The sequence below is a fragment of the Raphanus sativus genome, unplaced genomic scaffold, assembly GCF_000801105.2.
Source record: "Raphanus sativus cultivar WK10039 unplaced genomic scaffold, ASM80110v3 Scaffold0537, whole genome shotgun sequence".
Lineage (NCBI taxonomy): Eukaryota > Viridiplantae > Streptophyta > Magnoliopsida > Brassicales > Brassicaceae > Raphanus > Raphanus sativus.
This window is the reverse complement of record NW_026615855.1, coordinates 1-27,373: the sequence shown is the minus strand read 5'-3', so window position 1 is coordinate 27,373 and position 27,373 is coordinate 1. Positions and strand designations below refer to the sequence as shown.

The window sequence follows — 27,373 nt, the reverse complement described above, 5'->3', positions numbered from 1 at the left end:
TCTTCTCCATATCTAATATTCAGTCAAAAAGGAAAAAAAGAAAAGAAATTATCTAATTATGAAGTTCCATTAGTTAACGTCCCGTTTAACTGGTATCGCTTTAAGAAGGCCGAGAAATAAAGCCCTTATTGGGCCAAGACCTATTAACATAATGGGCTTTTATTCATAATACGGATTATCTGTAGCTTCCCCGGACGAACAGTCATCTTCTCCGCTGACTTCACCATCGGAGAAGACAACAAAAATGCATTGCGGATGTGCTTTCGCTACACCAGCTCTGTCCCCACGTCTTCCATTCGAAATCAAAACCTCACTTCCGAAGCTCCGAGCTTCATCAGCCCATATTCAGATAAACCATCCCGATGATCTCACAGACAAATCTCCGGCGACGAGGGTTACGTTACCGTCTCACGTGGATTCCATCACCAGCACTTCAAACCCTTTTGTCAAACACTGCTCGAAGCTCCGCCAAATCGCCTCTTACCGCCGCGCTCACGGCTCTGTTCTCGTCGTCGGAGCTATCCCAATCAGGTAGTTGAAGAAAGTAATCTCCTTTTCTCTTTTTATTGTTTGATTGAATTTAAAGGAGATGACTTTGACGGCAGGGAAGTATGTTTGTTCCTAACGAACAAGCAAGGAGTCGCCACTGAGATTGACTGTCTTCTTCTCCACGAGGAAGCTCAGATTCCACTTGGGTTAGAGAGTCTAAGTATACGCGTTGTTCGAGTTAGTTCTTTAGTGATGAAGAAACTCTCTGGAGTGCAGTCTACTGAATCTGTTGAAGCCGTTGCCTTGATGAGAATCCCTAGCAGCTTCATCGATCTTGAAGATGATGATGAAGACATGATCATAACAAGAGATTGTGACAAGTGGTTCCCTTCTGCTCACCGAGTTCTTGTTCTTGACAACATACAGGTTTTAGCTATCTCCCCTTGCTTAGATTGTTCTGATACCTCGTAATAATGATCATTTGTATGTTGCAGGACCCTGGGAACCTTGGCACGTTAATCAGATCAGCTATGGCTTTTAATTGGGTAACAAACGATCAGCCTTATCTTCTCAAGTCTGCTAATGATAATCATCATTATATCTTTGTGATAATGTTTTTTGAATAGGATGGAGCATTTCTGCTTCCGGGTTGTTGTGATCCATTCAACGACAAAGCTCTGCGAGCAAGCCGAGGTGCTTCCTTTCAACTCCCATTAGTTTCTGGTAACTGGAACCACCTTCAGCTTCTACAACGTGGGTTTCAGATGAAGCTATTGGCTGGCCATCCAGCAAGTGCTACTAAGAAACCAGTCTCCAAACTTTCCTTAGAGTTTACTCAATCTTTAGCAGACAAGCCTTTATGCTTGATCTTAGGTAGTGAAGGGCAAGGTTTGTCTGAGCAATCACGACAAGTGTGTGAGCTTGTGAGCATTCCCATGGAAAGTGAGTTTGAATCTCTTAATGTATCGGTTGCTGGTGGTATTTTCTTATTCATGCTTCAATAAATATATAAAAAGTTGACCACTTATAAATCTCTTGATGCATAAACCATAACAATTTCATTATTTAGAAAGAAAAAAAAAATAATGCATAATCAGTAAATCTCAAAAATATATACAAAATATAATCTCCGAACAATTCTGTAAAATAAATTAATAAAAACTAAATATGAACTAGTGTGTGAATCTAAGCTCTGGAAGGCGCTTCGAGACGAATGTAGTCATACATAAGACCTTCGAAAGGTCCCGTGGCTTTAGCTTGACGTAGATAAATAGTGTTGGTCCCGGTTCTTAGTAACCTTCCAGGAGCATTGATGGTGTAAAGCCTATAGACTCCATGGATTCCATGTCTAGCTATAGCGTTATCTCTTCCGATATTATTCGTTGAGAATAGTGGTCTCGAGTATTCGTTGTTGAACCGTACTTGTAAGTTAGCTCGTGAAGCCGAGGCTAAAGCTAGTTGCAATGTGTAGCTACCTCGCCAGTTCACATATGGAAGTTGAAACACTATCTGCCATGTCGTTGGTACATAGGTCGACTTATCTATGTTCCTGCATAAAAGGAATCGAATTCAAATGTTAAAAGACTGATTAGAAAACCTTTTTTGATTATATAATATCTTTACCTTGTGACATGAGCGTAGAACCAGTCTTGACTGTAGTTACTAACTCCAACTGTGTAGACGAGATCATGATTTGGATATAACTCTGTGTATCGTTGCCATAACCCATACTGCCTAAACCTGTGGAACAAAAAGCAAACCGGAATCGTTAGAACCAAAACCGGTGTTGGAACCGGGATCATGAGGATTGAAGGCTTACTTATCAGTGTGGTTTAGGTATAAGGGATTCATTGTATCCATGTATGGTTCCGGTACAAAGTATTCTCTAGCGGTTCTATCCGGTACACCAATCTCCCACAACGTTGGACCATTCCTCGGAGGCTTGAACACGACTCTGTCGAGACTTATCTGTGAACCCGCAGCTATGTCAACACGGTTTTGGTATTGAAAATCTCCGATAAAACCGGGAACCCATCCGTACAGATTGTAAGTTCCCGGTCTAACGTTGTCAATCGTGAAATAGCCGGTTTCGTTCGTATGTGTCCAAAATTGATATCCCTGGAAAAAAATAACAATAACGATCAATATGTGTAATTTAATAAGTGAAATCGAATTTAAAGAAAATGCATCAAAGAGTAGTAATAATATACCTTAGTATTTGTCTGCCATGAACCAGCTTCTCCGGGCGGTGCTAAACCGATGTATGCAGATTGTGCCGGAGTCAAGAATCTGAAAACGTTTACCAAAAGAAAAATATTAGTAAAAGGTCAAAGTAAATAACTGTTCAAAAGTAATGTACCTGTAGTTGACTAAGAGCCGACCGGTAACAGTTCCTCTTTCTTGACGAGAAGGAAAGTCAGAGGATGCTACAAAATCATACGGCCAGGCTTGAACTTCCTCTTCAGTCTGGAGATTATTATAACGAAATTAACGTCCATTCTTTTACGTTACGTAAATAAATTAGATACAAATATAAGAAAACAATATCTTATAACAAAATTAGTAACCTGTCGTTTAGCATCTTCCCATAATGAATGTCGTGGATTATTGCCAGTAGAATCAGAGTTTAAGTAAATGAAAACAGGTCCCATGACCTTTTTCCACGCTTCACCAGTTTTGTACCTTGTCTCCATGTCTCGACCAACATAATGTCCGCTTGTAAAGCTCTGCATTATTAGATTAATTGATTAAATTTTAGAAAAACTATAATCGTGTTTTCCTAATTAGTTTTGAAATCTAAGAGCAAGTAGTTCTGGATCAATCCTTACGGTGATGGCCGTGGGACCGACGTGAGACGTGAGCTCCTGCTTGCTAGGTCCACCCGAGCGGTATTCGCCACTCGGGGAGATGAGCCAGAAACCGACATGGGACTTGGTCGAGATCCAACCATGCACCTTGTTGTCCTTGACCTCACATGAGTACTGGTATTTATCATCCACCTATATACCATTCAATTCAAACATTCAAATATTAGAGATTTTGTATGGAATAACAAATTAAGATTAGCAATCCGATTTGCTGAACCATATAACTTCTTTTTTAAAAAAAATTCTATCCCGTATCCATCCTATATTATATTTAAAATAAAATAAAATTCCATATATAATAGTTAATTACCTGGTTTTTGAACCTAATGTCATTAGGACGAGTCAATTGTACAGCCTCTTTGTAAGCAAGAGCCTTGGCATGGCCACGGTGGATGTCACGGTCATTGTCAGTTGGCATTTGTCTTTGCCGATTATCTGCCACCACCATGTAACGGAATCTACAAATATATAAAAACAACACCAAATATAAATAAAATTGTGTATATCAAACAAATAACATGAACATCGTTGATTTTTCTTATAATGAAAACGTATTAAATACCTATCAGTGTTGAGTTTGAATACTATTCGAACTTGACCCATCTCGACTTCTGGCCATTCGGAAAGTCTCTCGAAGACTCCGTATGCGTAGATTCCTGACGTATTTGTTCGTATAATATACCTTTTATCTATATTTAGTGGAATATGTTTAGAACCACCATTCCATGTTCTTGAGAATGAAATCTCCACTTGTTCTTCATTTTGAGTTATAATTCTAAAGTTGGTTCCTTCAATTCTGATAAACAATGAAAAACAGAGTTAATAAATTATGAAGATTAAATATTCTTTTTGAAAAAAACAAACTGTTAAACCGAGCGAAGTAGATACATGCTCTGTGAATGTAAACACGTGTTTAGCTTTATTAAATACTTGTCCAACTGACAATTTCAGACAAGATTTTAAACTAAGTATTTACTTACCCATCCAAGCCCCGAATGTTTTCTCCTTGCCATGTTATGTCCCAATACCTAACAGTACACCAGAATTAATTAAGCAGGCTTACTTTTATATTCTAAAATCAATATAAGTTTATGGAATACTAAATAATCACCCTCGAGTTCGGACATGTGGATTAAGAACATTATCGATTCCTTTGTATTTGATGCTAGTTATAAGTCCTTGAGGACTAGAGAAACTGACTCTGATAATCCCATTGTCCACTACCACCTGAAAAAGGTTATATAATTTATTTAGCACATATATAATCATTGATCAAAAGACATGTTGTACATACCTCTCTAGTTCCATGTCTGCTTCTTATCTGCTGCACTGTTGGAGCTCTTGCACTTATTCCATTCCTGTAAGAGTTCAATAATCACAATTAAATAAAGTCACAAAGAAAAAATAACGTCAATGCATTGAATTGAAAACGCTCGGTGCAGTTGCATATATACAGTTAACGGAGTTAATTATGACGGATGACAGAGATTAGGGTTTGGTTCTAGTGTTAATTAGACACAAAACAAATACAAATTGTATTACCTTCAAATACTTTTTGGTTAATCAAATTTTCTATGTCAAAATCTATGATCTTTTAAAAAGACAAACAAAGATCACAATTGTTGCCAAACAAACAAACGAAAATATGCATGAGATTTGAGAAACTTGTGAGCTTTGTGCACATAACATACATAGATGTTCATATATGTGAATGTGTAGGTTTGACCGTAACGTAAATATCATGAAGATAAAAATAAACTCACCTTGGAAGAAGAAGCAACAGAAGGAAACAGATCATCGACGAAGAAGCTATATTCTGCAAAATCATCTTCTCTTTACCAAATCTCATGATCGAAGCTAATGTAAGAATAAGATATCTGCGGAGACATCTGTATTTATATATGCGTGTGGTTTAATTTTTCGTTAAGTAAATTCCAAGACTAAACGGGAATAGGTATACCAAAACCTAACTATGAGTTACTTTGACTTCTGACATTAGAGTTTTAATAGGACTCGGTTTCAAAGAAGAATATTTGAGTTTCATGATCGTCTTTCTTTTTAAAAAAAAAAATTATGTTGGGCTTCTGATTTCCCAGCAACTTCCTTTCCTCATAATAGATATTTTAAGATTTCGCAATAATTTTCTTATCAGTTTCTGACATCTTTGGAGTGTTTATATTTCATTCACAATGAACAAGTTGTAACGTTGGATTTGATTGCATGGTGTAAATTTTGTGGTGACACAGCAATCTGAAAATGTATTTTATATTTACACAAAATAATGTATTTTATATATAAGATTTTTCAAAAATATAAGATTTTTCAATTTTTTAATTTTGATTATTAACCTTTTCAAACTTTTTAATAAAGGAGGACAAATTCTATATATTTAGTCAAAATAACGTATTTTATATTAATAGCGTTCTCATGTGGACGTATGAATATTATTATGAAAGTAACAATTATTCACTAAAAAAAGTTCTAATTATGTTTTATGAAGTATTTCATAATAATTTGAAATATTAGTTTTTTTTTTTGAAATATTAGTTCAACCTGATTTCCTTTTCTCCTCCATCAGAATATTATTTAATAAATTAATTTACCTTTTACGACTATTATTCATTAACAAGGAACTTTCTTTGTTAATTAGAATATTATTTTTTTGGTTTGGTTCAGATGGACAGTTGGGATGCAGTCTAGCGTTAGACGGAAGAGTATTAGAAGGAAAGGGTGTCGTATTTTGCCGATAAATCTTGACCGTGTAAATGCATAAATCCGTTGAAATATATAGATCCGTTTGAAATTTTGGTGACTCTCTATTAATGCTTCTCATTCTCAACTCTCAAGGCGTTTGGTTTGCTTTGAAGCTCAGTATGAAATCTTTTAACAATCGACTTGCTTAAAATCTTTTCATTTCTTCAGTCTTGATTTAAAACCTCCTCTTGTTCAGAGGCTTTTCAGTCGTGATCTGCATCCCCTCCCCTGTATTTTTTCAATGATGAATGGAATTTCAGAGCATCAGTTGAAATCAATCTCTATATAATGATGAAAATTCAACCTCTGCCACAATCAGCAGCATTTGATTCTATATAAGGCTTGATTGTTTATGGAGGAAACATACGTAAAATTTGTGACAACAAATAGAGCATGGTTTTCTGTCATTAAGATCGTTAAAGATCCCAGTTAAAAAAAAATCGTTAAAGATAACCTGGTTCATTTTGGTCGACATTTATGATTACTATTCCTCCTAATCAATCAAGTTTTTATATTGAATCTCTCTTCTTTTTTAAAAAAGTTCGAAAAGTTAATAATGAAAATAAAAAAATAGAAAACTCTTATAATTTTGAAATATACACATCTATACTAAAATATCCGAAAACTTGAAATATGACACAAATCCGAACAAATATCCAAACGTCCTTAGTGATTACTTTTTTAAAAATATAAGATTTTTCAATTTTTATTTTCATTTTCAAAACTTTTTCAAACTTTTTAATAAAGGAGGACAAATTCTATACAATGCTTGATTGATTATGGAGGAAATATACGTAACATTTGTGACAGCAAATAGAACATGGTTTCGTGTCATTAAGATTGTTAGAGATAACCTATTTTGTTTGTTTGACACTTATGATTGCTATGTTCCTTAAAAGATTTCATACTGGTGAACTTTAATGAAAACAAAAATCGAAATTTTGTAATATTTTTTTAATATAAACATACTTATTCTAAAAGAAAAAATATCCGAAAACTTGAAATATCTGACACATATCCGAACAAATATCTGAACATCTTTAGTGATTATTGTTTTTCAAAAATATAAGATTTTTAAAATTTTGTTTTCATTATTAAATTTTTAAAACTTTTTAATAAAACAGGATAAATTTTATATAAGACTTGACTGATTATAGAAGAAAAATAAATTAAATTTGCGACAACAAATAGAACATAGTTTCCTGTCATCAAAATTTTTAGAGACAAACCTGTTTCATTTATTTGACACTTATAATTACTATGTTCCTCCTAATCAATCAAGATTTTATTTAGAATCTCTCCCCATTTATTTAAAAGTTTGGAAAAGTTAATAACTAAAAAAAATAAAAAAGTTTATATTTTTGAAAAAGCAATCTCTAAGGCTGGACGTTTTGGATATTTGTTCTTCGGAAGTTCTCTTATTTCTTAAAACATTTTTTTCTTGAAAAAGAGCATTCAAATTAAAAACATAAAAACATATAGGGTATGGTTTTTCAATCATAAAGTTTTAGAAAGCATTTTGAGACAATCCTCATGTCAAACTAAGCATTAACTTAGAAATGAGAAACTTATTGTACATAAGCTTAGTGAAATAAGATAATGAATAAATAAACACTAAGGAATATGGTATCCGCGGCCTTGACGACCTCGTTCATCATTCTCTCGTATCGTGGTCCACTCAATACCCATATACTTTTGAATCGGTTTTATTGGCCTTCTACCTCTTGACATGTTGAAATTTGCCGTAGCATCACTCGTGAACCCATCCTGGTGAGAGAGGTTCTCATGTGTAGGGAGAATACATAAAAGCCAATGAATTATCCCTTGAACCCATGCTCTGGTGTCGGAGACAATAATAGGTGATAGAAAAATTTTCCATAATATTAGATTGAGTTGGAGCAAGGAGAGTACCTGCTAATGGTGATGAAGCAGACTGAGAATTGGAGCCAGTGGCTATTGTTACCCTAGGGTGGGTAGGAAAGTTTGTTGGTGTTGAAAGAATCTTCCACTCAGCACTTTTTTGTGATTGCAACTTTTCAATCTCATTAGTAGATCCATAACGTCTTTATTTGCTTGTTTGATTGTTTGCTTATTTTCTTGTTTGTTTTAGGAGTGTTGGTTTGCTTGCATTTTCGAGCGTTTGATTTTGTTATCATGTCCTTTTTATGAGCTTAGAACAACTTGCCGACAAAAAAAAAAGAGGAGAAGAGGCTTAGAACAATTAAACACTTAAAAAGTACAAGTATTAACAGTAACATATAAACATCTAAACCACAAAGACATACTCCCACGGCTGACATAAATGAATATCCCATAGAAGATTTTGCTTTCTCTAATACAAGATACAGGATTAAAATTCTGTGTAACGAATTAAATTGCTAATGATAAACATACAATAACAATAAAATATTTCTGTGAGTTATTTAATCAAACAAACCCATGTTAATAAAGCATCATATTCTTCCTTGATATATGTAATGCACATGTGAGAGCTTCCGTGGAGACAAAAGGGGAGAGCTTTTTGGTTACAGATCCAGTCCGGTCCGAAATGACGATCGTCAAACCGTCGCAGCTCTCTTCCTCCTCCTCCTCGCCGTTGTGTTCGCTGAAAGGATCACTCCTCACACTCGCCGTCCTCACTTTCCTCTCCCTCTTCTACCTCTCTCTCAATTCCCTCCGCACTTCGCCGCCGTCTCCCATCCTCGTAGGCTCCAATCAGCTCCCACACACCTTCTCCGCAAAGGAGGAAGAAGACTACTCGGATGTGTATCACTCCCCCGAGTCGTTCCGGTCGAATTACGCGGAGATGGAGAAGAAGTTCAAGGTCTACATTTACCCCGACGGAGATCCCGACACCTTTTTCCAGACTCCCAGGAAAGTCACCGGCAAATACGCCAGCGAGGGTTACTTCTTCAAGAACATCAGAGAGAGCCGGTTCCGCACGCTGGATCCAGACGAGGCGGATCTCTTCTTCGTCCCTGTCTCTGCTCACAAGATGCGTGGCAAAGTAAGACTCTTTACTGCTTTGATTCACTTTAAATTGCGATAAAGGTTGATGCTTTTTTTGTGTTTTTGGCAGGGGACAACGTATGAGAACATGACTGTGATTGTTCAGGACTACGTTGATGGGTTGATCGCAAAGTATCCTTTTTGGAACAGAACATTGGGAGCTGATCACTTCTTTGTCACTTGCCACGACGTTGGTGTTAGAGCGTTCGAAGGAACTCCTCTTCTGATCAAAAACACGATTAGAGTTGTGTGCTCGCCCAGCTACAATGTTGGTTTCATTCCTCATAAAGATGTTGCCTTGCCTCAAGTGCTTCAGCCTTTTGCACTCCCTGCCGGTGGCAACGATGTTGAGAACCGGTAATAGCCTTAGGAATGGTTTAGTAGTTTTGCATAGTCAGAATGTTACTAATAGTGTTTGGTGGTGGTTACACAGGACGACGCTTGGGTTTTGGGCTGGTCATAGAAACTCAAAGATACGGGTGATACTTGCACGTGTGTGGGAGAACGACACAGAGCTCGATATTTCGAACAACAGGATTAACAGGGCAACGGGGCATTTGGTGTATCAGAAGAGATTCTACAGGACTAAGTTCTGTATATGCCCTGGTGGTTCTCAAGTCAACAGTGCTCGTATTACTGACTCCATCCATTACGGTTGTGTTCCTGGTAAGTGTTTGTGTGCTTTTGATCGTCCACTCAATGAGAGGGTGACTAAAAAACTGATGAATCTTTTTGTTTTTTGGGGCAGTTATATTGTCAGACTACTATGATCTGCCTTTCAACGACATTCTGGATTGGAGAAAGTTTGCGGTTGTGCTCAGAGAGCGAGATGTCTATGACCTGAAGCAGATACTCAAGAAGATACCACAATCAGAGTTTGTTTCGTTGCATAACAACTTAGTCAAGGTAAAAGATAAAAAAAATGTTTCACCCTTTTTCTTCAAGATTGTGTTAACAAGAAGCTGATGATGATTGGTCTTTGTTGAGTTGCAGGTTCAGAAGCATTTTCAATGGAACTCACCACCAGTTAAATTCGATGCGTTTCACATGATCATGTATGAGTTATGGTTACGCCACCATGTCATCAAGTACTGATCAAACACTCTTTTCTTCTTTTTTTTCCAACCCGGTAGATACGGTCCCAACCTAATATGTACACCTCTTGTAAGTTTTTTTAATAGCGCGATGTAACACAAACAACAACAATCTTTTGAGGAAAATTTCATTATTCTTGTGTATTTGTGTAACTCTGCTCCATCTGTGGATTTGTCAGTTTCTCACAACCTGCTACTTTTCTTCCATTAGAACACCCTTTTCTTCCATATATTAAGTAAGAACATGTGGGTCTCTCTCTCTCTATCTCTCTCTCTCTCTCTCTCTCTCTCTCTCTCTCTGTAAGCTACTGAAAAAAAAAACAATGAAACTGGATCTTAAGACATCTACTAGCAACATCTGCAACCGAAAAACTGAGCAACTCTTCTTGGCAACGAGTAATCGGCTTGCATTGCAGGGTCCAACTCCATGTCCTCAGCTCGTGACCACACATAAACTCCCCTCTCTTCCTTACTACCCGGTACAGTGTTGTCCAACACGAACGCCAGTAGAAACGTTACAACCATATTCAGAGACATCACAGCGTTCATTGCAAAATCCAACTGCAGTTTGCATAATAAGAAGAGACTCATGACTCTGTCACTGTCCAGAACAAAAAAAAAATGCTGATCAAAGGCAAAGAGAAAGTGGCTTTACTTGCATGATGCCCGTTTGGAATGGCCCACTTGAAGCGGCACCAAAGGACAAGTAATAGCTCGGTAGTATCAGAGTAGATAGTGGTTGATACTGCTGGAAATAAGCAGGGATGGATAGTCCAAGAAACAGCGAGACTCCAACTATGGTTATGTTCCTAAAACTCGCTGTTTGTGTGTACCGGAGATTCGATAGACCTAGAGCCACTGTAAGCGCCCATATAAAGCATAACACTGAAGCAGCCAAAGCATGTGGTATTGAAGCTAGAATAGCACCTAATTTTCCTGTATGATTTAAAAAAAAAAAAATTAGAGAGGAACTGTATAAAGATTTACACTTCATTAGATGATGATGATGCTTACCCACAAATGAGAAAAATATTAAGAAGATAGCTCCTATTGCCAAAGCTCTTCGGCTAGCCACCTTGGTGATATTGATTGTATGAATATTCTCGGTTAACGTGGTTGAACCGGTACCGGAACCCCATATTCCAGCTAACAAACTGCAAAAGCCTTCTAACGCAACACCTCTGCTCACAATACCACGTGTAGGGCGCTTAGCATTCACCAACATTGACGTGGCATGATATGTCCCAACCTACAAACACAAGTGTAACACATACATATTTAGCAGCAAGCAAAGTATTAACAAAAGACGAACACGAACATACACTTACCGAGTCCACTGATGCGACCAAAGAAACAAAGATCATAATGATACAAGTTCTCATGTGAAAATACGGAAAACCCCATTGAAACGGATAAGGGATTCTGACCCAAGGAGAAGTGTTCCAGGCGTTGGAAGCATCTGTTCTGCAATGCTTCATAGTATACGCGTGTTTCTTACATTCGTTTATCAATATGTTAGAGCTTGGTATGTCGGCGTTGCAACCTTTATAGTCATACGCACCGCCAACTGTTAGAAAGAATGCATATGTCCAGACGATCAGAGCACTAAGGGGCACCTGGCAACATGATAAGCAACAAAAAAAAAAGAGAAAAATCCTTAGCTCTAGAAGAAGATTGAGACTTTCACAACAAAAAAGATGAATAAAAATTACCGCATAAATTCGGAATAAGCGATGACCAAAGATTGAAACTCCACGGAGATACTGAAAGAAGTTAGATTATTTTCTAAGCATACTCTCATGTTGTTTATTCAAGTTATGAGGGAGCAGAACCTTACCAATGTGCAAATGAGAAGGAGAACTATTACAGGAACGCTGATCTCAACACAAGTGCCGGCTTGTGGAAATCCATAGCTAAAGAATGCTAATCCTATCGCAGCTACGGTTGGTGCTACTACAATAGGATTAATAAATCTGAAAAAGGAAGAAAACATAATAAAAAAAATAATAATCTAAGAAACTGCTGTTTTTTTTTTCTTTGTGGAATCAACAACCTAAGAAGGAGAGACATGAGACCAGTGGATCCCAAAATGCACTGGAACAATGAACCAACGATTATAGCTCCTTGTAGTTCTCTCATTATCTCCCTAAATTTCTGCACAAAACACACACAAGTTTTGTCCCAAAAGTTTCCCAAAGAAAAACAAATCCTTCTTGTTTTTTTTAGCAAAAGCTTTACATGGTCAGTGAGGTTCCTAAACTCCTGAGAGTTGATGACAACCAAAGCCGGGGCTAAGTAAACAAAAGAGCTTCCTTGGACCAAAGGAAGCCGAGTGCCGAAATAACAGTGAAGTATGGTTGTGATTCCAGTAAGAAGCAGCATCGTTGAAATCACTGCGGCTGTATCTTTCTGATCATCATCATCATCATTTAAGTCTAAAGAGTTAGTCAAGAACCAAACCAAGGAAGTATTCACACAAGAAGCTTACATCGGAACCATCCATGGCTGGGACGATGACGAGAGGTATAAAGACAAGTGAACCAGCAAGTGATAGATAGTGTTGCAAACCGTAATAGATAAGCGGAACTGCATTTAAAAAATAAATAAAGAATCAACATCAAAAGAATCTTCCAGAACATGTGTTGGAAGAATCTTGATTGAAGAAACTAACCGAAGGCAGGAGGATTGTCTCTGAGACCATACTTCATTACAATGGGTTTAGGCCAACCTTCTCCATCTTCTCCACCGCCTAGATAGTAACACCCATTTTCCAAATCTCTACTTCTTTTCCCGCCTCCTTCATTCTCCAACGGTGTCTCATCGGCGTTTCTATCCTCGTTCCGGTTTGATCCTCTCTCTTCCACTATAGAACCCGGTTTTGACCTGCTTGAATCAGATCCGATATCGGATCGTCTACTTCGCCCAAGAATCGGTTCCCGGTCGGTTTGGCGAGACGGCACTTGATCTGTTTGACCATCATCTCTTCTGCCTTTTGGCAAATCATAACCAGAGCTGATGCTCTCAGCGAGCTTGTCACCAGTACTCGTGCTGCTGGTTTCGCCTGTGTAATCCGAGACAAAACCGGTTTTCTTGGCCCAGGATCTTAGCTCTAACGGGTTCAAGTCCTTTCTCGGTAAGAAGGGTTCTACTCTCTTCAAGAATGCACCGAACTTTCCCTCTCCACTGTTACCGCTTCCTTTGCTCTTATTACTCTGATCCAAACCCGACCCGGACTCCATTGTTCCCAAGCACTTAAGTAATAAGAGAAAGTAGAAGCTTACTTAAAGAGCTGTGAACTGAGCTCTTTCAAGTTCAGTTCTAGCTTCTTCTTCTTCCTTTTTTTGGGTTTGAAAAGTGAGAGGAAACAGAGCGTTACGTAAGTTATCATTCTCACTCATGTCGACGACATCAAACCTATCATCGGTTTGTCTTTACGCTAGCTAAATTACTATGCTACCCTTAATATGTAAATGCGTTCACATTTACCAAAATGATTAAAGTGGTGCAATATAAAGTTTTCTTTAAGACTAAGTGGGTGTATTGAATCTGAAATTTGAAGTGATTTGGATTTTAATGAGTTTTGAGATGATTGCAGGAGAATTAGAGAATTTGGTGTGATTTTGTTAAAATACTCTAAAATCTCATCTAAAATAGTAGGATTTAGATTTTTATTTTTATAACTAAGGAACTCCCCTCAAATATTCTAGATACTTTCTCTAAAATCTCAAACTTAAATTTTGTTCAATAACAGTGGATTTCAGAGTGTTTTATAAAATGTCAAGTCCAATAATACTAGATTTTAAAGTGTTTTTTAAAATCCATGTTTGAATAACAATGAATTTATCATTTTAATACAAATCACTTAAAATTCCCAGTTGAATACACCCCCTAAGTTTTCAAACATTTAGCTCCTTGATAATAGTTTGCTACTTAATGACGGTGGATGCTTTTAGCAACAGATGATAAACGGAAGAATAAATAAATAAAAAGTATATTAGTCTTTTTCTCTTTTGAAAGAAAAGTATTAATCTACTCTTGGTGTACTTTTTCTTACTAAAATACTTTTGATGTAGTCTTGAAATCTCAAATTCAAAAACTAGATCCAAAGAATCCATCCAAGACAGAGAGAATCTGGGGAAAACAATTCCTGCTTCACCAATTACAATATAAACATATTTTTATTCCTTTTAACATCAATAATTACAGTGGATTACCTTTTACTATATACAAAGAGATCAGTGGTAGTCAATAAACTACATACAATCTGCAATAACTTTCAAACTCACTCTTGACGAAATAAATAGGAGTTTATATGATACAGGGCAACATAAGAGTATATACATCACTCTTTTTGTGTATTTAACATTGAAGACTTTTTACCATGAATCCCTTCCATAAATCCACCATACCATCAGTTCCATCAAATGTTGATGTTAAACCCTACTGATTCTTCTTCCTCCTCCTCCAACCCAATCCCCTATTCCTTACTTTCAGTTTCAAATCCTTTCCTAGGATCAATGTTAACTGTTCTCCACCCTCTTTCATTGATCAAATGTAACCCACGCATGCATTGTTTTTTTTTGTTCTCAACTCTTTTTCTTCCTATTTGGACTTAACCCTTTTCCAGGATCAATATAAACACTACCCTATCATCTTAACTACTACTTGTGCGTCTTCTTCTTCCTTTTCAAGCTTAATCCTTTTACAAGTTCAATATAAACAATACTCATCATCTGAATCCGAGATCAATATAAACAATACCCATCACCTTAATCTAAACCGTAAAACTAGCTACTTGTGCTTCTTCTTCTCTTTTTCTCCTTTTAATTGGTTTTCAGGATTTATGTAGTAACCAAAATGATTCTTCAGAGCGTTGTTAGATACCTAAAACTACTAACTAACTACAAAAGGAAGAGACCTCCTGGTCAAAGGTTCTCCAGAGATGAAAGCCATTGATCCATGTAATTCTTCCCATCTGCACATTTAATTGGAACAAAAACCCAAACTGAATCAGAAAAGTTTGCACTCAACAGCCAAGTTACACATATAGCATTCCCATGATACTAAGCACACCAAATATTCATAAGCAAGTACTACACAACAAGCATGAGCCTTTTAAAATCAACCCAAAGAGAGATAACAGTTCATACCAGGAGACAGACCGCTGGGGAGATTCTTGACAGCAGTCAAGAGCTGTTTATTACCAGAGCCTTCAGCGACAGCTCTGTAACAAGGAACCAGAACTAAGAATCCACCATCATCTCCTTCTTCTTCGCTTTGGAAACCAGGTCCAAGTGGTTCAGTCCATCCAACAGACCACTCAACAGCAGCAGAAGCAGCAGCAGAAGCAACAGCTACAGAATCTGAGCCAGAGGAACCAAAGCTCTCAAGTTCCAGCTCCTTCCTCTTGATAACCTTTCCTTTGGCTCGAGCTTCGGTCTCTTTCTCCTTTTTACCACCTAATAACCACCAAGGCCAAGTCTTTTTCTTGATCATTTTCAAGAATCAGATTGTTTCCGTTGAAGTCGAACCCAGTTTTCTTAAATTCAAGAAAATGTCAAAATTGACAGCCCAATTAATTGAAAGAAATGTCTAAAATGAAAAAAAAAGGACAAAACTTTCGAGCTCGATTTTCCAGGAAAGAGATTAAATCGATCAGACAACAAAAAGTTTTAAGACCAAACTATCTATCGTCTTCCTCCTCCTCCTCCTCCTCCTTCCGAACCAGATTTGTCTCTTCTACACAAGGAGCTAGTCGTCGTCTTCTTCTGCAATTTATAAAATTCGATTTTCTCCAATCTTTTGGTTTTAGTCAAGATCCAACGGCCACAAAACTGATTATCCAATCATTAAACTACGATTTTATGATATGATCCAAAAACAAAAACTACTATTATTATTTATTAAATTTGATTGATAATAGTAAGAAATAAGGGTAAGAGTTCCTATCTACCGTTGATTCAGGGACAAGTGTATCCCTACCACCGTCCAATTTTTTTGATGATGTGTCGTATTTTATCCAATGTTTTGCGTGTGTTTGAGGCTCAAGTTACGGACACGTGTCAAACTCATCTGGCTATAGTTATACTCCTTCCGTCCCATTTTAATTGGTGTTTTAGGATTTTTATTTTGTCCCATTTTAAGTGATGTTCTCACTAATCTAGATAGAATTTAATATGATTTGAATTTTATGACCAATTATAAAATACTGTACTTTTTTATTATTGGTTAAACTAGTTTTATTTAATATGTTTTTATATTATCAAGATAAATTACATAAAAATATGTATTTTCTTAATCTATGTGCAATAACCTAAAACATTACATAACGTGGAACAGAGGGAGTAATTTTCTTAACTCGTGGCTGTGGGTGATTAATTACACCAGGAAACTCTAATGGTTTTAAGAGATAAGACCTCTTTAATATACTTTCAGTGAATCTTCTACGAAACATTCGTGGCAAATACCGGTTTAAGTTTGTACGTAGTTTCCCTTTCGCTAATCAAATTTTGCGTTGACCACCACATCTTTTCAACAGCCTTGCTGGTGTTGTTGTGTTGTCAAGAAATGAAAGACACCAACTAATGAATGAGCCCACACACACGTATGAGAAATGATAGTATAAATTATTTAACTCATAATTTGTGAATTTGCTATAAAACATCAAAAACCATTTCATTAGCCAACTATACATTTTCCTAAATGTTGAATTAAGAATAGTTCTTTTTAGTTAATATTACCATTTCAAATTGCGTCTTGTTTTGGAAGCATGTTACTAAACAAACCTAAAATAAAAATAACTCTTGGTTTTTTAATTGGCTGATTTATTTGTTTGTCAGTTATGGATAGAGATGACTTTGTGAGGGGGAATAATAGCAACAGAAAGACAAGCCGAAACAACTATCACTGATGAATGATGATCCGTTAGAATATCTCTCTCTCTCGTAACTAGAATAAACCCTTGTTCGAAAACGCGCTCCAGGTGGCCGAAAACGCGTCGGAAAAACGTGAGACGACGGCACACCGTGGCGATTTCCATTGATTCGGTCAGTTCCTCGGAATTTTTTTTAAAACGATTGTTTTGTAGGTTTTTGAGCCCAGAATCACATATTATATCATAAATCTGTTCAATATATGTTTAAATCGACAATTATCAACCAAAAACATCATAAAATCGTAAGAAAAAGGTGAAAGACGGCTGCAAAAATTGCAGGTGGGGAGGTTGAAGAAGAGGGTAGTTTTGTCATTTCCCTATAATTAAACCTAATTCCTGAGAAAATAAAAAAAAGTGATTCACCTACCATCGAACCCGTGTCCTTTGCAACTTTAAGAGAAGGGGAAACCACTAGACCACGTTTAAACGTTGGTATGTTTTCACAAATTTAATATCTAAACCTTAAAGTTATATAAATGCCCTAAAATAAATTCCCGATTAATCCCCGCTTAATTCTCGATTTTCTCATTATACGCTAGGCCCAACCCAAACGTACGAGGAACGCCTAGCGAGTTTTTGAACATTGAATAAACGGAAAGAAAAAAAATAGAGTTTCATATTTTTTTAAAGAAAAGAATATAGTTCTGACTTCTGAAGAGTAAGCTTTTAATTAACTTCAATATCTTCTAATGTCATCGGTTCCCTCGATTTGCGAATATATATAACGTCTGTATTTGTTCCTTGTTAACTACAGGAATCATATATAGTAGAAAGCAAAATCCTATTGTTATCGTTGGATAATTCAGTTATGTATAAAATATTACACAATAAAGCTAAAAAAGAAAAAAAAGTAGATAAAAATAGTTTTTGTTTGTGTAGGACATTTCTCTCACACAAGAAGTTGACGTATGTGTATGTACGAATAAAATACATGTGCACGTAAACGTGACGATCCTTGACAAGTCTGTCAATGATAACGTGAAAGTTGCAGTAAACATCACCATCTTGATTCTTGAACAAGAAAGAGATTACTTTGAATCGTGGGTGATTAATTATGAGGACACTTATGATTAATTACGAAGAAACTCTTATGATTTTAAAGAGATAAGACTCTACTTTGAATCTTCTAAAAACATTGCTGGAAAATGCGGTTTAAAATACTGCTCCACATCCTCCTTCTTGGGTAACTTCTTCTTCCCCTTGAACCATCCTTTGTAGATGCTTGTCAGAACGTCTTTTCCATAGGAGATCGCCTCTTCTGCGTTTCCCTTCAACCAAGTTGTAATAAACACCAAGAGATTGAAAATCAGAGTTAAAATCAGAGTTAAATTTGTGAAAACTAAAATTCTAAAGTTTACCGCTGATTTTCTCCCATGTCCTTTTTGCTAACACCTTGGCCAGATGAGCAACTTTTCTGGCCAAGATAACAGTACCGGTCCAGACTTATTTGGCGCCTAAAGCGTATTAATAATGTCCTTAGTTTTCAATTAAATTTTTATTGTATTTTGATGATTATGTAAATAAACAATATGATATATTTGTTTTAATTAAAAATATATTTTATTTACTGATAAACTTTCAATAACCAAAAATTTCAAGCCAACTCGGTTCAAATAGCATTGATGGTCCATTTTGTTGATTACTAATCTTATATTTTTGGTGGCATTTTCTATAAGTAAAAATAAATGTATGATATGGAAATACATATGATAAAACTATGTTAAGATTTCAATAGAAAAAAAATATTTTAACATCAACATCAAATTCCCTTTATGAAATACTCACAACTTAATTTATGATAATTTGTTTGTTTAGATTTCATAAATTTCTAAAAGTAAAAATGAGATGTACAATATAAGAAGCATATAATTTAAATCCATTGTTACGGTATCTTTTGTTTACACATATATTTAATAAATAAATTAAAAACAGAAAAAATGGCAAGAAGAACGTACCTAATGTTTTGCTTAATTAAAAGGTTTATTTTACATATTATTTAGTACAACATTTATGATAAAAGAGACCAAATCTGTTAGAAATTGTATGTAAATCGTTTAAATTTTTAAAGGAATGAAAACTTTAAATTGTTATTTATTCTACAATAAAAGAACAAAAAAAAAAGAGGAAGAATCAAACTCCTAACCGTTAAATTAAAGGATAAGTACATAAACCACCGAGCTAAAGTTAATTATATAGCATTTGTTTGGCGCTCCTCTCAATTCTAGCGCATAAAGTCTTTGTTTTACGGGCTTTATCCCAGAGCCGGGCCTGTAAGGTAAAGATCTGTTTGAAGTGTTTATACGAACAAAAAGATTGTTCTTTCCGGGTTGTTTATACGAACAACCAGATTGAATTCATCCTCCATTATCACGCCATCATTCATCCACTGAGATAACAAGTTGGTTAACACGACCATTTGTTGTTTCTCATCCTCCACAATTCTCTTTCAAGCATCACAAACCGGATCCCATCACCATCTCAAGTATCATTCCATTTCCATCACCATTTCATCCAGTGCCTTGATATATCTATCCATCTAGCCAGTTTGAGAAGGGTCCATATTGTGCCCGTATCAAACATCCTAGCATATATATATATGAGTTTTGCAGCTTCACCTCTGCAAATTGCTGTTTGCTACGGCCTAACCATATTTAGAGCAATGTAATTTTATTAGGATTCATCTGGAATTTGGTTTGCTTTTTGTTTACTTTTGTTGGTTTTAGAATTTCGGTTTAGTTTTTTTTCATTTAATAATATAAATGTGTCATCATCATACACAGATAATAAGTTGCTTGTCTGCCTCGTCTCAACCTTAGTGGGAACCAAGTAATTGCGCGTGGACTTGACGCTTAACATAAACAAAACAAAAAAGTTATTCCAAACATATAGGTTGGCACGAAATATGTCAATTTCCTTAATTCGATGTAATCTCGTCTGATAGTAATATATATTTCTACAAAACTGACGAGTTATTACTTATTACATTGCGAGATGAAATTGTAAAATTTCTCACATGTTTTAAGCCGCCAAACGTCACGATACATGGTATATATAAGTAAGCTTAAGAAAAGCCAAGGTCGTTATAGATCAGGCTGCATTTGACACGGTAAACCAGAAAGTGAAGTTACCTACAAGGCTACAACCTGTCAACAATAGCTAATTACCAGTTTTTAAAATAACACATGGTTATCTACAACTCTTAATATATTTATTATATTATATGCTTCCGATTGGTGCTCCTCCATGTAGATGGTTCCTCAAGAAAACTTCCCAAATCAAGAGACTTGGTAAGCACTACTGGTTTTGATATTCCAAATCAATAAACAAAAACTTATAAGAAGTGTATATCTATGTGATACTGTATGTGCTTGCATGATTAAACTGTCCAGATATTAAATAATCATTCTAAAATCATTTACTTTAGTAGAATTAAATATAATCTTCTTAAGCTATATATACAAAAGCTTGTCCTCTTGTCTCCACCACCAACGAGGACAAGAGCTTTCTCAGTTTCTCCATCTCTACAGACAAACGAAAGACGTTTGAAACAGAGATCGATGGCAGCTCTTAAGACAATGCAAGCTCTGATCTTTCTTGGTCTATTGGCCACGTCCTGTATGGCTCAAGCTCCGGCTCCTGCACCCATCATGGTTCTCCCACCGGTAGAGTCTCCCTCTCCTCCTCCTGCTATTACACCAACCGCTGAGCCACCTTCTCCAGTACCGGTTGCTTCACCACCGGTTATGGTTACCGAGCCAACTCCAGCTCCGGCGACTCCTCCCACTGTCTCATCACCGACCAAGTCTCCAAAAACTTCCCCTGTCGCTTCTCCCCCGAAACCAGAAGCCATGGCTCCAGGCCCATCAGGACCAACACCATCACCATCTCCGGCTGCTGAAGGACCAATTGCTGACTCATCATTGACTAACAAGGCTTTCCTTGTGAGCACCGTCATTGCCGGAGCCTTGTACGCCATCGTCTTGGCTTAGGAGAGCCTTGTGTACATTACCCTCTTTCTCTATCCTTTGCTTTTTGGTTGCTCTCTTTTTTTTTTTAACTTGTCATGATTTGTTTGAAGAATCTTTATATTCTCTCTAATACATTCTGTGTTTCTTCCTCTTTGTTGGTGGTTTATGTTTTCTTTTTATTCTTTATAACTCTGATGGACCATGGGAATAACCTGAGGGAGAGATTCGGAATTTTATTCTGATATCACGTGAATAGTATTTTTACTCAGAATTGTTTTCATGTCATTCACACAAAAAAAAAACAACAACACAATCTTACTATAAATCGTTGGCTAGTAAGCATCTAGATTAGTCACATATTCATAACCAGATAGTTTTTGCCGAAAGTCAGGTGTTTGTTCATTAGTTTCCTTATAGAAACATAGTAAATTAGTAATGTATAGTCCATTAACTTTTTCAATAAATGAAAAAGCAAAGCTTAGGTGTTAGTCTAATTTCAAAACTCCAACCGTTCTTATTACATCAACATCCCACAAATAAATGTAATCACTGTCTACGCCTTGACTTTCTAGTGGATGCATTAGAAATATATCCGAAATAGTGATCGAAACAATTATCTTTTCCGAGATCATCAGAAACGTATAAATCATTACTGTGAATTTTCTTTAAAAAAAATCTTTAGCTTTCTGTCACTGAAATCTGTCTTACAAAATTCACAAAACATCTGATCTGACCAAAAAGAAAAAATCACAAGACGTTCAAAGTCGTTTGACTAGAAACTGGATAATTAAACCGATCAACATTAGAAAATCTACCGGAAGAAAACCGAACAGCATCACCATAACCAATAACTAACCGATCAGTAAACCGAGCCGATTCATATCCTCCATCAGTAAACCGAGCCGATTCATATCCTTTTCCTCTCCTCCCAACCCCAATAATTGATTTCTCAATTTTCTCATAACCATCTTCTAAACCGCCAATCGTGCCCTTGACCTCACGAACCAAACTCCAGAACCCATCGATCCAAGCCCGCTTCCCAATCCCATGGAACATCACAGACAATCTTTCTTTACAACTCTCGAGACTCTTCAAAGCGCATACAAGCTCTATCGTATCTCCAAAGCTCAAAATGTTGGACCGGTCTTTAAACTCGCCGAGTCTCGTGTAAAGCTCGTTGACCGAAGACACGTAGTCTTCTCCGACCAAACTGATGATCATGTCCGCGAGAGATTTGCCGCCACAGAAGGGTACATCCGGAATCTTACATGCTTCTTGTAGTAACCCGACGAGCGCGTCGATTTCACGGAGCAGATCAGCGTTGGTAAGAGACGAAACCATTTCTTCGTATTCGTCTTTGTGGATCGTGCTCGATGTTGAAGAAACGAAGAAGCCCATGATTCTTGAAGTTGATAATAGATGCTCAAGATACAAAGCGTACCTAAGAACAGAACATAGATTAGTTCAAAAAAAAACAGAACAGAACAGAACAGAGATCAAACATATAAAAATTCAAACTTTAACATAAAAACTGAAACTTTATTAACTAACCATCTGACCCAAGAAGAAAGCTCCCACATCAAAGGGGACTTCTCGTCTCTAAACCCAGAAAGCTTCAGATAGTTCCGACCACCGGAAGCTGGAAAAACAGAGAGCTGATCTTGCAGGATGAAGCGACCGTGCTTGACGATGTGATGGACGATGATCAGTGACTTGAGAGCGACGCAGGCATCTCCGGTCGTGTGGAGACGGTCCATGACGGCTTCGACGGCGGAAGCTGCGGTGGCTCGGGAGCCAGTACCGGCGGAGAGGAGGACTTCGAGGTGACGATTTCCCGGGGGAGTCGAAGGGTCGTGAGTGGTGGCACGGAGGACGGAGAGATGGAAAGAGAGGGATTTGCTTGTTGGGTTTGACGAGACGAGGGCAGCTTTGCCTTGAGAAGCTTTGTCTTTGATCATCCCGATTAGAGCTGTGATTCTTCCCATCGATTAGAGCTTTTAGCCTTTGGGTTGGACGATGATGAACTACAAAGATATATTATGACTTCCTTTTTGCTGATTAGTAAAGAGAGATAACATAAATATAATATTTGTTTTTTTTTTGGGTCAAGAATGGAAACTGTTTTTATTTGATTAGATGTACCAACAACATGGGTCAAAATAAGCAATATATATCAATGAAGAATCTCTCCTCAACCATCCTTTTTTTTTGTTCTAGTTCTTACCAGACTACTTTCCATATTCAAACAATTTTAAAATGGAATCATCTCTTTATTCACCCATTCTTAAAAGGGTAACGTACGTTTGTACAAAATCAAACTATTCCTTGAAAAGGGCAAAAAAAAATTTGATGTGTTTATTATGGTCAATGTGTTGTTAAGTCCACGTAGAAAATAATGCAGAATGTGATCAGTTTTTGTTATCATGAAGGTTACAAACTTGCATATATCAAATATGAACAGTGCATTATTTTTTATACACTTGAAAGAGGAAACGCAAAAAGAAAAAGTTATCTCGAATAAGCTTCAAAGGGTAACAATTATAATAACTTGAGTTTTTGATGAACTTGAAAAAGGTTTGTAAAATGGAAACTAGGCAAATTATTGTCAATTGGGCTAATAACTATTAGTATATTTTTTGTCACCACTTGTTTAATGAAATAGTCTAATCCACCAGATCTGCGCTTCGCCTATATCAGCCCACATGTTCAATGCTCATACACGAATTGTTTGTCCCTTCGATAGGGTTCGAATTAATGAATGCTTTCAGGTCGAGATGTATCATCGTACAAGTTGCCTTTTCCTTGATTTCAGACAAGAAAATACTACAAACAACACACACAAAACCAACACAAGTTGATAAGTGGTGTGTATAGACTTAACCAAAACGAAAAGAAGTTTGATATTAATGCCCTCACCAACAATCCTAGTTACCGTAACAATAGAATACGAGGCACATAAGTTCGGTTAGTGGAGCTATTGCTACTGAAGTTTAGCGCGGTAATCAAATGGTTAACTTAATTGTTTGCCCCGTAGTTGTTAGAAGAGCTATCAGAAAGAAAACTATTTACAGTGTTGGATCAGTTATATCTTGTAAGACATTAACGGATTACAAGTAAAATATACACAGCTAATAAGCATCAAAGATAATTGCAGAATCTGACGGGATTTAGATTAAAGGAAAGTGAGGTAAAAAACATCCCACACAAAGTCGGATCTTTAGTTTAACCAAAAATTACTTTTTTACAGGGCTTTCATGTCAGGCCAAGAATTAAAAACATAATAAAATTTTTAGAAAAATGAGAAATGAGAAAAGCTTTAAAAAGAAAGAAAATTTGCAAAATCGATTGAAAAATAGAATTTATGTGTCAAGTGAAGAGATCTCATTATTTTTGACGCAATCCTAGTCCATTTTCACTCGACTGCATCGTGTTTTTATTATTTTTACCAAAATTTTATAAGGAGGATTAGTGGGAGATGAATTTAGTGTATATAATAAATTAATTAAATTTTTGAAATTGATGTTTATATTAGTTTTATCTTATTGTCTGGGATATATAAAATATGTTTCGTAGAATATGAGTGTGGTCTAAGATAAAATTTTACTAAATCCCGTCAATGTGTTCAGACACTACACTTTTTAACTAGCTAATTTTAAATTTCTAAATTTTAAACTTTTATATTAGTGAATTCAAGTTTTCCGTGTAACTACTGAATAATATCATTGTTGAAATAAAAAAATACTACAAAATCATTAAAATTCGCATCAACTAAAATGCTAGAATAAGAATGTTTTTAGAAATTGAAAGTTTTGTATCTTGTTAAACCTGGCTGTGATTGAGGTTTCTGTAGACGAAGGCAACGAATAATTGTGAGGGTTATGAATTAAGGAAACTGAGGTGAAAATATCACACACAAAGTCGGATTTTTAGTTTAGTTAAGAATTGTTTTTCTTTTACAGAATTTTCATGTGAGATTAAAACTTAAAATCATAATAAAATAGAAAAATGAGAAATCAGAAATCAGAATTTTTTTTTTTAAAGAAAATTTACAAAATCGATTGAAAACAAAATTCAGGCACCGAGTGAAGAGATCTCGTTATTTTTGATGCGACCCTAACCCTCTTTCGCTCGACTGTATCATGTTTTTTATATTTACCAAGAAATATTTTTATTAAAAAAAAATATGTTATTGGTTACATATATACTACATCAATTTTGCAACATGCCCAATAATATTGACACGACACCCAACTATTTTATTGATATTTTTAAAGTATGGTCCAATAATTATGCATGTAATATAAACCCAAAATATTTGTTTTACATTTATTTTATTTTGCTTAATAATAGTAGAAGAATTTAAGTCTAGGCAAAATATCTGGATCCAAAAAACCAAATCAGACTTGATTTATACACAAACTAAAACTAATTAAGTATTCATAGTTTTTGATAGTTTTAATAGTTTTTATCTCGTACAACAACATTAAAATCCAACCTGGTTATATGGGTTCATGGTAAAAATTAGTAAACCAATCGGTCTGGTTTTCAAAACTTTTTAGGAGAGATCAAATATCTTTGGATTTACAATGTACTCAAAGATATTATAATTTGTTTTCCATATATTTTTCTTCGATTAAAAAAAATATTACTCAGAATTTAAACAAAACCGGTTTCAATCGGTAAATTGTTTTTATTTCATTCAAGATTTTTGTATAGATATTTTAAACAAATGAAAATTAGTGATGTTATTTTTCAAACAATACCAATACATATTTGATTAAGTGGTTTCATCTTGGATACATACTTATTGGAAAAACAAATCTGAGACACCCTTATTTAGTACAACAACATTTTCTTGGAACACAGTGGCCACTTATCCAACCCCAATCAAGACAAAACTGATCACAACCTCTTTCCCCTCCATAATCACACGGCTTCGAGAAGTCGTAGCATACTACATACTTTATTTCTTCATAACCTATTTATAGGAAAAAATCATTTAGATCAATACATATTAATTGATAAAAAAGATTTTTAAGAGGTGGTATAATGATAAACCTTTACCCGGAGTAACAGCGTTATCTGTAGCACCACAATGAACAGAAGATACAATGAGAAAAATAGTAAAAACAAATATGACTAAAGTCTTCACTGTGATAGCCATTTTTAATATCAAATATAAGATATTCTCTTTAACTTTTTATGATTTTTCTCCTAACATTCTGAGTATATATAATAGCACAAACATACATTTTGAGAAGTATTTTCTTAGTCAAATTAAAATATTCTCTTTCCTTTTATTTCTATAAAGATATTTAGTCATAACAGACACATAGAATTACTGTATAGTAAAAACTCGATAAATTAATAATATTGAGATTTTAATTTTTTATTAATTTATTAGTTATTAATTTACAAAAAAAACCCTTATAGATTTTTATTTTAAGATATATTTTTCTAAAATTAAAAAAAAAACGCATTTAATTTTAGTGCATATGCATTTTTTAAATTTAACATTTATATTAGTTTTATTTTATTGTCTGAGATTTATAAAATATTTATCATAGAATTTAAATGTGTTTTAAGACATAATTTTATTAAATTTCATCAATGTAGTCACACTAATTTTTTTAATCAGTTCATTTTTAGTTTCTGAATTTTTAATTTTTGTATTAGTGAATTGAAGTTCGTTCTATGCAACTACTGAATAATATCATTGTTAAAATAAAAAAACTACAAAATCATTAAGACTCACATCAACTAAAATGCAAATGAGAATGCATTTAGAAATTGAAAATTTCGTATCTTACCAAACTTGGCAATGGTTTAAGTTTATGTACGGAAAAGCAACAAATAATTATGATTGATTATAATTAAGGAAACTAAGATAAAATATCACACGCAAAGTCGGATCTTTAATTTTAGCCAAATATTTATGTTCTGTACAGAATTTTCATATCATACCAAGAATTGAAAAAAAAATTGTTAGAAATAGTCAGAACTCAGAAAAGTTTTAAAAGGAAAATTCGCTAAATTGATCGAAAAACAGAATTCATGCGCCAAATGAGAGTGAGAGAGATCTGATCGCCTATGTGCTAGAGTGAGAGAGATCTGATCGCAGAAGGTATCCGTAGAGGCGGTTCGAGATTTTTTTCTTTCTTTAAGTCTACGTTGAAATGCTGAATGTAATCAATTTTTTTCTTTTTAAACAACTTAATCAGTTTTGTTATCATGAAGATTATACATATAAAACACGAA

General features: G+C 35.4%; 6 protein-coding genes and 1 pseudogene across 6 annotated transcripts; 3 read left to right on the top strand and 4 right to left on the bottom strand.

The window, feature by feature from the left end:
• Positions 1-186: 186 nt before the first annotated feature.
• Positions 187-1,520, top strand: LOC108839884 (uncharacterized). The gene is made up of 4 exons (XM_018612665.2): positions 187-531; positions 606-915; positions 984-1,034; positions 1,116-1,520. The coding sequence occupies exons 1-4, from the start codon at positions 245-247 to the stop codon at positions 1,491-1,493; spliced, it is 1,026 nt and encodes a 341-aa protein (XP_018468167.2). The 5' UTR covers positions 187-244; the 3' UTR covers positions 1,494-1,520.
• Positions 1,521-1,577: 57 nt separating this feature from the next.
• Positions 1,578-5,284, bottom strand: LOC130502388 (uncharacterized; annotated as a pseudogene).
• A 3,259-nt stretch (positions 5,285-8,543) lies between these two features.
• Positions 8,544-10,357, top strand: LOC108842884 (probable glycosyltransferase At5g03795). Its single transcript, XM_056997188.1, has 5 exons — positions 8,544-9,117; positions 9,190-9,476; positions 9,553-9,785; positions 9,868-10,025; positions 10,113-10,357. The coding sequence occupies exons 1-5, from the start codon at positions 8,659-8,661 to the stop codon at positions 10,212-10,214; spliced, it is 1,239 nt and encodes a 412-aa protein (XP_056853168.1). The 5' UTR covers positions 8,544-8,658; the 3' UTR covers positions 10,215-10,357.
• A 35-nt stretch (positions 10,358-10,392) lies between these two features.
• LOC108842885 (nucleobase-ascorbate transporter 11) lies at positions 10,393-13,595 on the bottom strand. The gene is made up of 10 exons (XM_056997187.1): positions 12,885-13,595; positions 12,702-12,799; positions 12,452-12,622; positions 12,267-12,367; positions 12,051-12,186; positions 11,926-11,976; positions 11,542-11,829; positions 11,228-11,462; positions 10,869-11,149; positions 10,393-10,774 (listed from the first exon to the last, which is right to left on the bottom strand). The coding sequence occupies exons 1-10, from the start codon at positions 13,450-13,452 to the stop codon at positions 10,562-10,564; spliced, it is 2,142 nt and encodes a 713-aa protein (XP_056853167.1). The 5' UTR covers positions 13,453-13,595; the 3' UTR covers positions 10,393-10,561.
• A 1,290-nt stretch (positions 13,596-14,885) lies between these two features.
• LOC130502390 (uncharacterized) lies at positions 14,886-16,087 on the bottom strand. Its single transcript, XM_056997185.1, has 2 exons — positions 15,364-16,087; positions 14,886-15,188 (listed from the first exon to the last, which is right to left on the bottom strand). Exons 1-2 carry the CDS (start codon positions 15,707-15,709, stop codon positions 15,139-15,141), a joined length of 396 nt encoding a protein of 131 aa, XP_056853165.1. The 5' UTR covers positions 15,710-16,087; the 3' UTR covers positions 14,886-15,138.
• An 864-nt stretch (positions 16,088-16,951) lies between these two features.
• LOC130502389 (classical arabinogalactan protein 3-like) lies at positions 16,952-21,299 on the top strand. The gene has a single exon (XM_056997184.1). It carries the CDS (start codon positions 20,705-20,707, stop codon positions 21,134-21,136), a length of 432 nt encoding a protein of 143 aa, XP_056853164.1. The 5' UTR covers positions 16,952-20,704; the 3' UTR covers positions 21,137-21,299.
• A 460-nt stretch (positions 21,300-21,759) lies between these two features.
• LOC108839991 (putative clathrin assembly protein At4g40080) lies at positions 21,760-23,220 on the bottom strand. The gene is made up of 2 exons (XM_018612802.2): positions 22,667-23,220; positions 21,760-22,556 (listed from the first exon to the last, which is right to left on the bottom strand). Exons 1-2 carry the CDS (start codon positions 23,098-23,100, stop codon positions 21,863-21,865), a joined length of 1,128 nt encoding a protein of 375 aa, XP_018468304.2. The 5' UTR covers positions 23,101-23,220; the 3' UTR covers positions 21,760-21,862.
• Between the last annotated feature and the right edge of the window lie 4,153 nt (positions 23,221-27,373).